At 48.2% G+C, this 18,456-nt stretch overlaps 1 protein-coding gene across 4 annotated transcripts in view; it reads left to right on the forward strand.

Annotated features, from left to right (window-relative positions):
- The window catches only part of wdr32 (WD repeat domain 32), a 46,811-nt gene that overhangs the window by 13,397 nt on the left and 14,958 nt on the right, over positions 1-18,456 (forward strand). For 2 of the 4 annotated variants that reach the window (XM_065004427.1, XM_065004428.1), the window contains exon 6: positions 9,046-9,224. In XM_065004427.1, the coding sequence (XP_064860499.1) occupies positions 9,046-9,224 (179 nt within the window). The remainder of the gene's footprint in view (positions 1-9,045; positions 9,225-18,456) is intronic. The other 2 variants (XM_065004429.1, XM_065004430.1) reach the window with 1 other exon arrangement.

Raw genomic sequence — 18,456 nt, forward strand, 5'->3', positions numbered from 1 at the left:
ATTTCCAGCAAGACAGGAATGTCAGTGTTCTGCCATGGCCAGCGAAGAGCCCGGATCTCAATCCCATTGAGCACATCTGGGACCTGTTGGATCGGAGGGTGAGGGCTAGGGCCATTCCCACCAGAAATGTCCAGGAACTTGCAGGTCCCTTGGTGGAAGAGTGGGGTAACATCTCACAGCAAGAACTGGCAAATCTGGTGCAGTTCATGAGGAGGAGATACACTGCAGTACTTAATGCAGCTGGTGGCCACACCAGATACTGACTGTTACTTTTGATTTTGACCCCCCCCGCACCCCTCCGCGCTTTGTCCATGGACACGTTTTTCCATTTCTGTTAATCACATGTCAGTTTGTCGGTTGTTGAATGCTCATACAAATATTTACACATGTTAAGTTTGCTGAAAATAAACGCAGTTGACAGTGAGAGAACGTTTATTTTTTTTCTGAGTTTTATTTATATATATAACACACACACACACATTCTGTGTTTGAATAGAATCAACTGTATGCACTGAGCTTGTCTGATCCTTTAACTAACTAAGACACACATGACTCAAGAAAGAGCCTGATGGTCACATGGTGTTAAAAAACAAAACAATGACAGCGAGTGCCTGTGTGATTGGCGCATGTCGTCTCTTTCCTCGTTACCGCAGCGAACTGCAGCAAGTGTTTATAGCGCAGTCCGTGCTGAAGCTGCTACATCGTTACAGCCATTTAGTTTCTGACTGAAACGTCACTGAAATCCCTCGTTTTGTTTTGGACAAACATTCCATATTCCCTCAACCCTTGCTCTCTTTGTGATACATGTAAGCATCGCATGCAATGTGATCAATAGCCTCTGACCTATAGCCGATCATAATCACGTCAATAAATTGGTTATAAACTGAACACCGTAACATGACAGCAAAATGGATGCAGGGGACAAATATACTCAAAACAGGCAAATGTTCACCGGTTGCTCAGGAGGGAAAGGAGACGTCAGATGTGTGCAAGACATTTGACTTAGTTGTGGAAACTACTGGAGATCCAGACAGCGGAGGGTAAAGGAGCAGGCCTCCAGCTCCATGGTGGTTCTACAAGGCTGCTATAAGGAGGGTAAAGGAGCAGGCCTCCAGCTCCATGGTGGTTCTACAAGGCTGCTATAAGGAGGGTAAAGGAGCAGGCCTCCAGCTCCATGGTGGTTCTACAAGGCTGCTATAAGGAGGGTAAAGGAGCAGGCCTCCAGCTCCATGGTGGTTCTACAAGGCTGCTATAAGGAGGGTAAAGGAGCAGGCCTCCAGCTCCATGGTGGTTCTACAAGGCTGCTATAAGGAGGGTAAAGGAGCAGGCCTCCAGCTCCATGGTGGTTCTACAAGGCTGCTATAAGGAGGGTAAAGGAGCAGGCCTCTAGCTCCATGGTGGTTCTACAAGGCTGCTATAAGGAGGGTAAAGGAGCAGGCCTCCAGCTCCATGGTGGTTCTACAAGGCTGCTATAAGGAGGGTAAAGGAGCAGGCCTCCAGCTCCATGGTGGTTCTACAAGGCTGCTATAAGGAGGGTAAAGGAGCAGGCCTCCAGCTCCATGGTGGTTCTACAAGGCTGCTATAAGGAGGGTAAAGGAGCAGGCCTCTAGCTCCATGGTGGTTCTACAAGGCTGCTATAAGGAGGGTAAAGGAGCAGGCCTCCAGCTCCATGGTGGTTCTACAAGGCTGCTATAAGGAGGAGATCCGTGGAGCTGTGTGGATACCTAATACTCTATTTATATAGTATTATTAACCTAATACTCTATTTATATCATATTATTGACCTAATACTCTATTTATATAGTATTATTAACCTAATACTCTATTTATATCATATTATTAACCTAATACTCTATTTATATAATATTATTAACCTAATACTCTATTTATATAGTATTATTGACCTAATACTCTATTTATATAGTATTATTGACCTAATACTCTATTTATATAGTATTATTGACCTAATACTCTATTTATATAGTATTATTAACCTAATACTCTATTTATATAGTATTATTAACCTAATACTCTATTTATATCATATTATTGACCTAATACTCTATTTATATAGTATTATTAACCTAATACTCTATTTATATAGTATTATTAACCTAATACTCTATTTATATAGTATTATTAACCTAATACTCTATTTATATAGTATTATTAACCTAATACTCTATTTATATAGTATTATTAACCTAATACTCTATTTATATCATATTATTAACAAACAGGCAACAGAAGTAAGATCTGTCTTTCTGTTGATTATATATGGATCAATTATAAAGCCAGGCACGTTGAACAGTATTGATTATATATGGATCAATTATAAAACCAGGCACGTTGAACAGTATTGATTATATATGGATCAATTATAAAACCAGACACGTTGAACAGTATTGATTATATATGGATCATTCATATAACCAGGCACGTTGAGCAGTATTGATTATATATGGATCAATTATAAAACCAGGCACGTTGAACAGTATTGATTATAGACTTCATTAAGATGGGGTTTCCTCTCTCCCCAGTTGTTGTTGTTGTTGATAATTACTGCAAAGGGCTGTTTCCTCATCTCCGCTGCCCCCACATTGCTCCCGATCTGCTGGGGAACTTAGCTACTAGGCACGTGACAAAGGGAAAGGTGCCAATTCTACAGCGCTCTGAAGAGATTACGTTTCACAACCACAGACGGCGACTGTATCCAACGAGGGAGAAAGCGCATTTGTTCTAAAATAATATTAGATTTATTAGTGTTGCACCGTTGTTCTTACGTAATGTAAATATATGCATTTTCAGTATCACTTGTCTTAGAGTGATGGGCTGTGCCTTCCCCGTGGCCTCGGCAATGGATCAGTCCATTGAGACAGGAGCCAATCGGCCTCCGCAATGGATCAGTCCATTGAGACAGGAGCCAATCGGCCTCCGAAATGGATCAGTTGAACTGAGACAGGAGCCAATCGGCCTCCGAAATGGATCAGTCCATTGAGACAGGAGCCAATCGGCCTCGGCAATGGATCAGTCCACTGAGACAGGAGCCAATCGGCCTCCGAAATGGATCAGTCCACTGAGACAGGAGCCAATCGGCCTCCGAAATGGATCAGTCCACTGAGACAGGAGCCAATCGGCCTCCGAAATGGATCAGTCCACTGAGACAGGAGCCAATCGGCCTCGGCAATGGATCAGTCCACTGAGACAGGAGCCAATCGGCCTCGGCAATGGATCAGTCCACTGAGACAGGAGCCAATCGGCCTCCGCAATGGATCAGTCCATTGAGACAGGAGCCAATCGGCCTCCGAAATGGATCAGTCCACTGAGACAGGAGCCAATCGGCCTCCGCAACGGGTCAGTTGAACTGAGACAGGAGCCAATCGGCCTCCGAAATGGATCAGTCCATTGAGACAGGAGCCAATCGGCCTCCGCAACGGATCAGTTGAACTGAGACAGGAGCCAATCGGCCTCCGAAATGGATCAGTCCACTGAGACAGGAGCCAATCGGCCTCGGCAATGGATCAGTCCACTGAGACAGGAGCCAATCGGCCTCGGCAATGGATCAGTCCACTGAGACAGGAGCCAATCGGCCTCGGCAATGGATCAGTCCACTGAGACAGGAGCCAATCGGCCTCCGAAATGGATCAGTTACACTGAGACAGGAGCCAATCGGCCTCCGAAATGGATCAGTCCACTGAGACAGGAGCCAATCGTCCTCCGAAATGGATCAGTTACACTGAGACAGGAGCCAATCGGCCTCGGCAATGGATCAGTCCACTGAGACAGGAGCCAATCGTCCTCCGAAATGGATCAGTTACACTGAGACAGGAGCCAATCGGCCTCGGCAATGGATCAGTCCACTGAGACAGGAGCCAATCGTCCTCCGAAATGGATCAGTCCACTGAGACAGGAGCCAATCAAATCAAATCAAATCAAATTTATTTTTATTTTTTCAAATCAAATCAAATCAAATCAAATTTATTTATATAGCCCTTCGTACATCAGCTGATATCTCAAAGTGCTGTACAGAAACCCAGCCTAAAACCCCAAACAGCAAACAATGCAGGTGTAAAAGCACGGTGGCTAGGAAAAACTCCCTAGAAAGGCCAAAACCTAGGAAGAAACCTAGAGAGGAACCAGGCTATGTGGGGTGGCCAGTCCTCTTCTGGCTGTGCCGGGTAGAGATTATAACAGAACATGACCAAGATGTTCAAATGTTCATAAATGACCAGCATGGTCGAATAATAATAAGGCAGAACAGTTGAAACTGGAGCAGCAGCACAGTCAGGTGGACTGGGGACAGCAAGGAGTCATCATGTCAGGTAGTCCTGGGGCACGGTCCTAGGGCTCAGGTCCTCCGAGAGAGAGAGAAAGAAAGAGAGAATTAGAGAGAGCATATGTGGGGTGGCCAGTCCTCTTCTGGCTGTGCCGGGTGGAGATTATAACAGAACGTGGCCAAGATGTTCAAATGTTCATAAATGACCAGCATGGTTGAATAATAGTAAGGCAGAACAGTTGAAACTGGAGCAGCAGCATGGCCAGGTGGACTGGGGACAGCAAGGAGTCATCATGTCAGGTAGTCCTGGGACATGGTCCTAGGGCCCAGGCCAGTTGAAACTGGAGCAGCAGCATGGCCAGGTGGACTGGGGACAGCAAGGAGTCATCATGTCAGGTAGTCCTGGGGCATGGTCCTAGGGCTCAGGTCCTCCGAGAGAGAGAAAGAAAGAGAGAAGGAGAGAATTAGAGAACGCACACTTAGATTCACACAGGACACCGAATAGGACAGGAGAAGTACTCAGATATAACAAACTGACCCTAGCCCCCGACACATAAACTAATGCAGCATAAATACTGGAGGCTGAGACAGGAGGGGTCAGGAGACACTGTGGCCCCAACCCGAGGACACCCCGGACAGGGCCAAACAGGAAGGATATAACCCCACCCACTTTGCCAAAGCACAGCCCCCACACCACTAGAGGGATATCTTCAACCACCAACTTACCATCCTGAGACAAGGCCGAGTATAGCCACAAAGATCTCCGCCACGGCACAACCCAAGGGGAGGCGCCAACCCAGACAGGCCGACCACAACAGTGAATCAACCCACCCAGGTGACGCACCCCCCCCAGGGACGGCATGAGAGAGCCCCAGTAAGCCAGTGACTCAGCCCCGTAACAGGGTAGAGGCAGAGAATCCCAGTGGAAAGAGGGGAATCGGCCAGGCAGAGACAGCAAGGGCGGTTCGTTGCTCCAGAGCCTTTCCGTTCACCTTCCCACTCCTGGGCCAGACTACACTCAATCATATGACCCACTGAAGAGATGAGTCTTCAGTAAAGACTTAAAGGTTGAGACCGAGTTTGCGTCTCTGACATGGGTAGGCAGACCGTTCCATAAAAATGGAGCTCTATAGGAGAAAGCCCTGCCTCCAGCTGTTTGCTTAGAAATTCTAGGGACAATTAGGAGGCCTGCGTCTTGTGACCGTAGCGTACGTGTAGGTATGTACGGCAGGACCAAATCAGAGAGATAGGTAGGAGCAAGCCCATGTAATGCTTTGTAGGTTAGCAGTAAAACCTTGAAATCAGCCCTTGCTTTGACAGGAAGCCAGTGTAGAGAGGCTAGCACTGGAGTAATATGATCAAATTTTTTGGTTCTAGTCAGGATTCTAGCAGCCGTATTCAGCACTAACTGAAGTTTATTTAGTGCTTTATCCGGTAGCAGGAAAATAGAGCATTGCAGTAGTCTAACCTAGAAGTGACAAAAGCATGGATTAATTTTTCTGCATCATTTTTGGACAGAAAGTTTCTGATTTTTGCAATGTTACGTAGATGGAAAAAAGCTGTCCTCGAAATGGTCTTGATATGTTCTTCAAAAGAGAGATCAGGGTCCAGAGTAACGCCGAGGTCCTTCACAGTTTTATTTGAGACGACTGTACAACCATTAAGATTAATTGTCAGATTCAACAGAAGATCTCTTTGTTTCTTGGGACCTAGAACAAGCATCTCTGTTTTGTCCGAGTTTAATAGTAGAAAGTTTGCAGCCATCCACTTCCTTATGTCTGAAACACATGCTTCTAGCGAGGGCAATTTTGGGGCTTCACCATGTTTCATTGAAATGTACAGCTGTGTGTCATCCGCATAGCAGTGAAAGTTTACATTATGTTTTGAATAACATCCCCAAGAGGTAAAATATATAGTGAAAACAATAGTGGTCCTAAAACAGAACCTTGAGGAACACCGAAATTTACAGTTGATTTGTCAGAGGACAAACCATTCACAGAGACAAACTGATATCTTTCCGACAGATAAGATCTAAACCAGGCCAGAACATGTCCGTGTAGACCAATTTGGGTTTCCAATCTCTCCAAAAGAATGTGGTGATCGATGGTATCAAAAGCAGCACTAAGGTCTAGGAGCACGAGGACAGATGCAGAGCCTCGGTCCGTTGCCATTAAAATGTCATTTACCACCTTCACAAGTGCCGTCTCAGTGCTATGATGGGGTCTAAAACCAGACTGAAGCATTTCGTATACATTGTTTGTCTTCAGGAAGGCAGTGAGTTGCTGCGCAACAGCCTTCTCTAAAATTTTTGAGAGGAATGGAAGATTCGATATAGGCCGATAGTTTTTTATATTTTCTGGGTCAAGGTTTGGCTTTTTCAAGAGAGGCTTTATTACTGCCACTTTTAGTGAGTTTGGTACACATCCAGTGGATAGAGAGCCGTTTACTATCGTCCTCCGAAATGGATCAGTCCACTGAGACAGGAGCCAATCGTCCTCCGAAATGGATCAGTCCACTGAGACAGGAGCCAATCGGCCTCGGCAATGGATCAGTCCACTGAGACAGGAGCCAATCGGCCTCCGAAATGGATCAGTCCACTGAGACAGGAGCCAATCGGCCTCGGCAAATGGATCAGTCCACTGAGACAGGAGCCAATCGTCCTCCGAAATGGATCAGTTACACTGAGACAGGAGCCAATCGGCCTCGGCAATGGATCAGTCCACTGAGACAGGAGCCAATCGGCCTCCGCAATGGATCAGTCCACTGAGACAGGAGCCAATCAGACCTGTCTTGTGCACCATGAACATGTTTCATAATCGACTAATGAAATCTGTCGACCAAACAATTTACCAGTCGACTAAATGGGGTCAGCCCTAGTTGACTGTCAGTGTGTTGTGTTGTGTTGACTGTCAGTGTGTTGTGTTGACTGTCAGTGTGTTGTGTTGACTGTCTGTGTTGTGTTGACTGTCTGTGTTATGTTGTGTTGACTGTCAGTGTGTTGTGTTGACTGTCTGTAGTGTGTTGTGTTGACTGTCAGTGATCTGATAAAGGTGATCTGGTCACAGTGATGACAGCGGTCACAGTGATGACAGCGGTCACAGTGATGACAGCGGTCACAGTGATCACAGCGGTGACAGCGGTCACAGTGATCACAGTGGTGACAGCGGTCACAGTAATGACAGCGGTCACAGTGGTGACAGCGCTCACAGTGATGACAGCGCTCACAGTGATGACAGCGCTCACAGTAATGACAGCGGTCACAGTGGTGACAGCGGTCACAGTGGTGACAGCGGTCACAGTAATGACAGCGGTCACAGTGGTGACAGCGCTCACAGTGATGACAGCGCTCACAGTGATGACAGCGCTCACAGCGATGACAGCGGTCACAGTGATGACAGCGGTCACAGTAATGACAGCGCTCACAGTAATGACAGCGGTCACAGTGGTGACAGCGGTCACAGTGATGACAGCGCTCACAGTAATGACAGCGGTCACAGTAATGACAGCGGTCACAGTAATAACAGCGGTCACAGTGGTGACAGCGCTCACAGTAATGACAGCGCTCACAGTAATAACAGCGGTCACAGTGGTGACAGCGCTCACAGTAATGACAGCGCTCACAGCGATGACAGCGGTCACAGTAATAACAGCGGTCACAGTGGTGACAGCGCTCACAGTAATGACAGCGGTCACAGTGGTGACAGCGCTCACAGTGATGACAGCGCTCACAGTGATGACAGCGCTCACAGTGATGACAGCGCTCACAGCGATGACAGCGCTCACAGCGATGACAGCGCTCACAGTAATGACAGCGGTCACAGTGGTGACAGCGGTCACAGTGATGACAGCGCTCACAGTAATGACAGCGGTCACAGTAATAACAGCGGTCACAGTGGTGACAGCGCTCACAGTAATGACAGCGCTCACAGCGATGACAGCGGTCACAGTAATAACAGCGGTCACAGTGGTGACAGCGCTCACAGTAATGACAGCGGTCACAGTGGTGACAGCGCTCACAGTAATGACAGCGGTCACAGTAATGACAGCGGTCACAGTAATAACAGCGGTCACAGTGGTGACAGCGCTCACAGTAATGACAGCGCTCACAGCGATGACAGCGGTCACAGTAATAACAGCGGTCACAGTGGTGACAGCGCTCACAGTAATGACAGCGGTCACAGTGGTGACAGCGGTCACAGTAATAACCTTTGTTTCATATGTTCTCCTGCTGACTGTGTGTGCTGCCATAGAAATAGATGGAATAGAACGGGTGTTTTTTATTGGTTATGACTGTCTTTACCCATAACTACACATAACTAACCTACACGGTTAGGAGGTCGTGGTGCCAGCCCTCGTGTTAACACTAACCTACACGGTTAGGAGGTCGTGGTGCCAGCCCTCGTGTTAACACTAACCTACACGGTTAGGAGGTCGTGGTGCCAGCCCTCGTGTTAACACTAACCTACACGGTTAGGAGGTCGTGGTGCCAGCCCTCGTGTTAACACTAACCTACACGGTTAGGAGGTCGTGGTGCCAGCCCTCGTGTTAACACTAACCTACACGGTTAGGAGGTCGTGGTGCCAGCCCTCGTGTTAACACTAACCTACACGGTTAGGAGGTCGTGGTGCCAGCCCTCGTGTTAACACTAACTTACACGGTTAGGAGGTCGTGGTGCCAGCCCTCGTGTTAACACTAACCTACACGGTTAGGAGGTTGTGGTGCCAGCCCTCGTGTTAACTTCATGTTGCTGCCCCTCTTCCCTCTCCCAGGTCTCTCCCCCAGGAATAGTTTGGAGGTGTTGACTCCAGAGATCCCAGGAGAGAGGGACAGGGGGAACTGCATCACCTCTCTCCAGCTTCACCCTAAAGGCTGGGCTGCCCTCATACGTTGCTCCTCCAACATGGATGACCAGGAGGTGAGTCACCTGACCCCCCAAAACCCCCAGGAGGTAACTTTCACCACACTGCACCCCGACATCTACACACACCTCTCCCCTACATCACTACATCAACACACACCTCTCCACTACATCAACACACACCTCTCCCCTACATCACTACACACCTCTCCCCTACATCACTACATCAACACACACCTCTCCCCTACATCACTACATCAACACACACCTCTCCCCTACATCAACACACACCTCTCCCCTACATCACTACACACCTCTCCCCTACATCACTACATCACCACACACCTCTCCCTACATCACTACATAAACACACACACCTCTCCCTACATCACTACATAAACACACACACCTCTCCCTACATCACTACATCAACACACACCTCCCCCTACATCACTACATCAACACACACCTCTCCCCTACATCACTACATCAACACACACCTCTCCCCTACATCACTACATTAACACACACCTCTCCCCTACATCACTACATTAACACACACCTCCCCTACATCACTACATCAACACACACCTCTCCCTACATCACTACATCACTACACACCTCTCCCCTACATCACTACACACCTCTCCCTACATCACTACATCACTACACACCTCTCCCCTACATCACACACCTCTCCCCTACATCAACACACACCTCTCCCTACATCACTACACACCTCTCCCCTACATCACTACATCAACACACACCTCTCCCCTACATCACTACATCAACACACACCTCTCCCTACATCACTACATCAACACACACCTCTCCCTACATCACTACATCAACACACCTCTCCCCTACATCACTACATCAACACACACCTCTCCCCTACATCACTACACACCTCTCCCCTACATCACTACATCACACACACCTCTCCCTACATCACTACATCAACACACACCTCTCCCTACATCACTACATCAACACACACCTCTCCCCTACATCACTACATCAACACACACCTATCACTACATCACTACACACCTCTCCCCTACATCACTACACACCTCTCCCCTACATCACTACATCAACACACACCTCTCCCTACATCACTACATCAACACACACCTCTCCCCTACATCACTACATCAACACACACCTATCACTACATCACTACACACCTCTCCCCTACATCACTACATCAACACACACCTCTCCCCTACATCACTACATCAACACACACCTCTCCCCTACATCACTACATCAACACACACCTCTCCCCTACATCACTACATCAACACACACCTCTCCCCTACATCACTACACACCTCTCCCTACATCACTACATCAACACACACTCTCCCTACATCACTACATCACTACACACCTCTCCCCTACATCAACACATCAACACACACCTCTCCCCTACATCACTACATCAACACACCTCTCCCCTACATCAACACACACCTCTCCCCTACATCACTACATCAACACACCTCTCCCCTACATCACTACACACCTCTCCCCTACATCACTACATCAACACACACCTCTCCCCTACATCACTACATCAACACACACCTCTCCCCTACATCACTACACACCTCTCCCCTACATCACTACATCACTACACACCTCTCCCCTACATCACTACATCACTACACACCTCTCCCATCAACACACATCACTACATCAACACAGACCTCTCCCTACATCACTACATCAACACACACCTCTCCCTACATCACTACATCAACACACACCTCTCCCTACATCACTACATCAACACACACCTCTCCCCTACATCACTACACACCTCTCCCCTACATCACTACATCAACACACACCTCTCCCCTACATCACTACATCACTACACACCTCTCCCTACATCAACACATCACACACACACCTCTCCCCTACATCACTACATCAACACACACCTCTCCCTACATCACTACATCACTACACACCTCTCCCTACATCACTACATCAACACACACCTCTCCCTACATCACTACATCAACACACACCTCTCCCTACATCACTACATCAACACACACCTCTCCCCTACATCACTACATCAACACACACCTCTCCTACATCACACACTACATCACATCAACACACACTCTCCCCTACATCACTACACACTCTCCCCTACATCACTACACTCTCCCTACATCACTACATCACACACACCTCTCCCCTACATCACTACATCAACACACACCTCTCCCCTACATCACTACACACCTCTCCCTACATCCTACATCACTACACACCTCTCCACTACATCACTACTCAACACACACCTCTCCCCTACATCACTACATCAAACACACACCTCCCCTACATCACTACACTACACACCTCTCCCCTACATCACTACATCACTACACACCTCTCCCTACATCACTACATCAACACACCTCTCCCTACATCACTACATCAACACACCTCTCCCTACATCACTACATCACTACACACCTCTCCCCCCTACATCACTACATCAACACACACCTCTCCCCTACATCACTACACACCTCTCCCCTACATCACTACATCAACACACACCTCTCCCTACATCACTACACACCTCACCCTACATCACTACACACCTACATCATCAACACACACCTCTCTACATCACTACATCAACACACACCTCTCCCCGACATCACTACATCAACACACCCTCCCTACATCACTACACACCTCTCCCTACATCACTACACACCTCTCCCTACATACATCTCCTACATCAACACACCTCTCCCCCCATCACTACACCTCTCCCTACATCACTACACACTCTCCCCTACATCACACATCAACACACACCTCTCCCTACATCACTACACACCTCTCCCTACATCACTACATCACATACACACCTCTCCCCTACATCACTACATCAACCACTCCCCTACATCACTACAACACCTCTCCCTACATCATCACCTCTCCCCTACATCACACCTCTCCCTACATCACTACATCAACACACACCTCTCCCCTACATCACTACATCAACACACACCTCATCCCTACATCAACACACACCTCTCCTCTACATCACTACACACCTCTCCCCTACATCATCCTACACACCTCTCCCCTACATCACTACACCACCCTCATCCCTACATCACTACATCAACACACCTCTCCCTACATCACTACATCAACACACACCTCTCCCTACATCACTACATCAACACACACCTCTCCCTACATCACTACATCAACACACACCTCTCCCCTACATCACTACACACCTCTCCCTACATCACTACACACCTCTCCCTACATCATCACTACATCACTACATCACTACTCTCCCCTACATCACTACATCAACACACACCTCTCCCCTACATCACTACATCAACACACACCTCTCCCCTACATCACTACATCAACACACTCTCCCCTACATCACTACATCAAACACACCTCTCCCCTACATCACTACACACCTCTCTACATCACTACATCACTACACACCTCTCCCTACATCACTACATCAACACACCCTCTCCCTACATCACTACCCTCTCCCCTACATCACTACATCAACACACCTCTCCCTACATCACTACATCACTACACACACCTCCCCTACACATCCTACACACCTCTCCCCTACATCACTACATCAACACACCTCTCCCTACATCACTACATCAACACACACCTCTCCCCTACATCACTACATCAACACACACCTCTCCTCCATCACTACACACCTCTCCTCTACATCACTACACACCTCTCCCCTACATCACTACATCAACAACACACCACCTCTCTACATCACTACACACCTCTCCTAAACATCACTACATCAACACACACCTCTCCCTACATCACTACTACACACCTCTCCCTACATCACTACATCAACACACCTCTCCTACATCACTACATCAACACACCCTCTCCCCTACATCACACATACACACCTCTCCCTACATCACTACATCCACCTCTCCCTACATCACTACACACCTCTCCCCTACATCACTACATCAACACACCTCTCCCCTACATCACTACACACCTCCCTACTTCAACACACCTCTCCCCTACATCACTACACACCTCTCCCCTACATCACACATCAACACACCTCTCCCCTACATCACTACACCTCTCCCCTACATCACTACACCTCTCCCCTACATCACTACACACCTCTCCCCTACATCACTACACACCTCTCCCCTACATCACTACATCAACACACCTCTCCCCTACATCACTACATCAACACACACCTCTCCCTACATCACTACATCAACACACCTCTCCCCTACATCACTACATCCCCAACACACACCTCTCCCCTACATCACTACATCAACACACACACCTCTCCCCTACATCACTACACACCTCTCCCCTACATCACTACACACACCTCTCCCTACATCACTACATCAACACACACCTCTCCCCTACAACACTACATCAACACACACCTCTCCCATCATCACTACATCAACACACACCTCTCCCCTACATCACTACACACCTCTCCCCTACATCACTACACACCTCTCCCTACATCACTACATCACCACACACCTCCTACATCACTACATCAACACACCTCTCCCCTACATCACTACACACCTCTCCCCTACATCAACACACACTCTCTCCCTACATCACTACACATCAACTACACACCCTCTCCCCTACATCACTACACACCTCTCCCCTACATCAACACACACCTCTCCCCTACATCACTACATCAACACACACTCTCCCTACATCACTACATCAACACACACCTCTCCTACATCACTACATCAACACACACCTCTCCCCTACATCACTACACACACCTCTCCCCTACATCACTACACACCTCTCCCTACATCACTACACACCTCTCCCCTACATCACTACATCACTACACACCTCTCCCCTACATCACTACACACTCTCCCCTACATCACTACACACCTCTCCCTACATCACTACACACCTCTCCCCTACATCACTACACCTCTCCCCTACATCACTACACACCTCTCCCCTACATCACTACATCAACACACACCTCTCCCCTACATCACTACACACCTCTCCTACATCACTACATCGACACACACCTCTCCCTACATCACTACACACCTCTCCCCTACATCACTCAACACACACCTCTCCCCCTACATCACTACATCACTACACACCTCTCCCTACATCACTACACACCTCTCTACATCACTACATCACTACACCTCTCCCTACATCACTACACACCTCTCCCCTACATCACTACACACACCTCTCCCCTACATCAACACACACCTCTCCCTACATCACACACACCTCTCCCCTACATCACTACATCAACACACACCTCTCCCCTACATCACTACACCTCTCCCCTACATCACTACACAACCTCTACATCACTACACACCTCTCCCCTACATCACCACACTCTCCCTACATCACCACACACCTCTCCCCTACATCACTACATCAACACACACCTCTCCCCTACATCACTACATCAACACACACCTCTCCTACATCACTACACACCTCCTCTACATCAACACACCTCTCCCCTACATCACCACATCCACATACACACCTCTCCTACATCACTACATCAAACACACCTCTCCTACATCACTACATCAACACACACCTCTCCCCCTACATCACTACATCAACACACACCTCTCCTACATCACTACATCAAACACACACCTCTCCCCTACATCACTACACACCTCTCCCCTACATCACTACACACCTCTCCCCTACATCACTACACACCTCTCCCCTACATCACTACATCAACACACACCTCTCCCCTACATCACTACATCAACACACACCTCTCCCCTACATCACTACATCAACACACACCTCTCCCCTACATCACTACACACCTCTCCCCTACATCACTACACACCTCTCCCCTACATCACTACACACCTCTCCCCTACATCACTACACACCTTCCCCTACATCACTACACCTCCCCTACATCACCACACACCTCTCCCCTACATCACTACACATCAACACACACTCTCCCCTACATCACTACATCAACACACACCTCTCCCCCCCTACATCTCACTCTCCTCCACATCAACACACACCTCTCCTACATCACTACATCCGCACACACCTCTCCCTACATCACCATCAATACACACCTATCCCTACATCACTACATCAACACACCTCTCCTACATCACTACATCAACACACACCTCTCCCTACATCACTACATCAACACACCTCTCCCCTACATCACTACACACCTCTCCCCTACATCACTACACACCTCTCCCCTACATCACTACACACCTCACCCCTACATCACTACATCAACACACACCTCTCCCCTACATCACTACATCAACACACACCTCCCATCACTACACACCTCTCCCTACATCACTACACCACTCTCCCCTACATCAACACACACCTCTCCCCACATCACACACACCTCTCCCCTACATCACTACATCAACACACACCTCTCATCACTACACACCTCCCTACATCACTACACCTCTCCCCCTACATCACTACACCTCTCCCATCACTACACACCTCTCCCTACATCACCACACACCTCTCCATCACTACATCAATCACTACATCACTACATCAACACACCTCTCCCCTACATCACTACACACACCTCTCCTCTACATCAACACACACCTCTCCCCTACATCACTACATCCGCACACACCTCTCCCTACATCACTACATCAACACACACCTCTCCCTACATCACTACATCAAACACACCCTCTCCCTACATCACTACATCAACACACACCCTCCCTGCCATCACTACATCAACACACATCCCCTACATCACTACACACCTCCTCCCTACATCACTACACACCTCTCCTACATCACACCTCCCCTACATCACTACATCAACACACACCTCCCCTACATCACTACATCAACACACCTCCTCCCCTACCATCACTACATCAACACACCTCTCCCCTACATCACTACATCAACACACACCTCTCCCCTACATCACTACATCAAAACACCTCTCCCTACATCACTACATCAACACACACCTCTCCCCTACATCACTACATCAACACACACCTCTCCCTACATCACTACACACCTCTCCCCTACATCACTACACACCTCCCCTACATCACTACACACCTCTCCCCTACATCACTACATCAACACACACCTCTCCCTACATCACTACACACCTCTCCCCTACATCACTACCACCTCCCCTACATCCTACATCATACACACCTCTCCCCTACATCACTACATAAACACACACACTCTCCTACATCACTACACACCTCTCCCCTACATCACTACATCAACACACACCTCTCCCCTACATCACTACACACCTCTCCCTACATCACTACCACCTCTCCCCATCACTACATCAACACACCTCTCCCTACATCACTACATCACTACACACCTCTCCCCTACATCACTACATCAACACACACCTCTCCCCTACATCACTACATCAACACACCCCTCTCCCCACATCACTACACACCTCCCTACATCACTACATCAACACACACTCTCCCTACATCACTACACACCTCTCCCCTACATCACTACATCAACACACACCTCTCTCCTACATCACTACACACTCTCCCCCTACTTCACTACACACCTCTCCTACATCACTACACACCTCTCCCCTACATCACTACATCAACACACACCTTCCCCTACATCACTACACACCTCTCCCCACACACACCTCTCCCCTACATCAATACACACACCTCTCCCCTACATCAATTTACACACCTCTCTCCCTACATCACTACATCAACACACACCTCTCCTACATCACTACACCTCTCCCTACATCACTACACATCAACACACACCTCTCCCCTACATCACTACACACCTCTCCCCTACATCACTACATCAACACACACCTCCTACATCACACATCAACACACACCTCTCCCCTACATCACTACACCTCTCCCCTACATCATACATCAACACACCTCTCCCCTACATCACTACATCACTCACACACCTCTCCCCTACATCACTACATCATACACACCTCTCCCCTACATCACTACATAAACACACACACCTCTCCCCTACATCACTACATCAACACACACCTCTCCTACATCACTACATCAACACACACCTCCTCCCCCTACATCACTACATCTACATCACTACACACTCTCCCTACATCACTACATCAACACACCTCTCCCTACATCACTACATCAACACACCTCTCCCTACATCACTACATCAACACACACCTCTCCCCTACATCACTACATCAACACACCCCTCTCCCCTACATCACTACACACCTCTCCCCTACATCACTACATCAACACACACCTCTCCCCTACATCACTACACACCTCTCCCCTACATCACTACATCCAACACACACCTCTCCCCTACATCACTACACACTCTCCCCCTACACTACACACCTCTCCCTACATCACTACACACCTCTCCCCTACATCACTACATCAACACACACCTCTCCCCCCTACATCACTACACACACACCTCTCCCCTACATCACTACACACCTCTCCCCTACATCAACACACATCTAATCACTACACACCTCTCCCCTACATCACTACATCAACACACACCTCTCCCCTACATCACTACACACCTCTCCCCTACATCACTACACACCTCTCCCCTACATCACCACACACCTCTCCCCTACATCACCACACACCTCTCCCCTACATCACTACATCAACACACACCTCTCCCCTACATCCACTACATCAACACACCTCTCCCCTACATCACTACACACCTCTCCCCTACATCACTACATCAACACACACCTCTCCCTACATCACTACACACCTCTCCCTACACACACACCTCTCCTCTACATCACTACATCAACACACACCTCTCCCTACAACACTACATCAACACACACCTCTCCCGACATCACTACATCAACACACTCTCCCCTACATCACTACACACCTCTCCCTACATCACTACACACCTCTCCTACATCACTACATCACCACACACCTCCCCTACATCACTACATCAACACACACCTCTCCACTACATCACTACACCTCTCCCTACATCACTACACACCTCTCCCCTACATCACTACATCACTACACACCTCTCCCCTACATCACTACACACCTCTCCCTACATCACTACATCAACATCAACACTCTCTCCCTACATCACACACACCTCTCCCCTACATCACTACATCAACACACACCTCTCC

This window comes from Oncorhynchus nerka, linkage group LG18 (assembly GCF_034236695.1).
Source record: "Oncorhynchus nerka isolate Pitt River linkage group LG18, Oner_Uvic_2.0, whole genome shotgun sequence".
NCBI classification, from domain to species: domain Eukaryota; kingdom Metazoa; phylum Chordata; class Actinopteri; order Salmoniformes; family Salmonidae; genus Oncorhynchus; species Oncorhynchus nerka.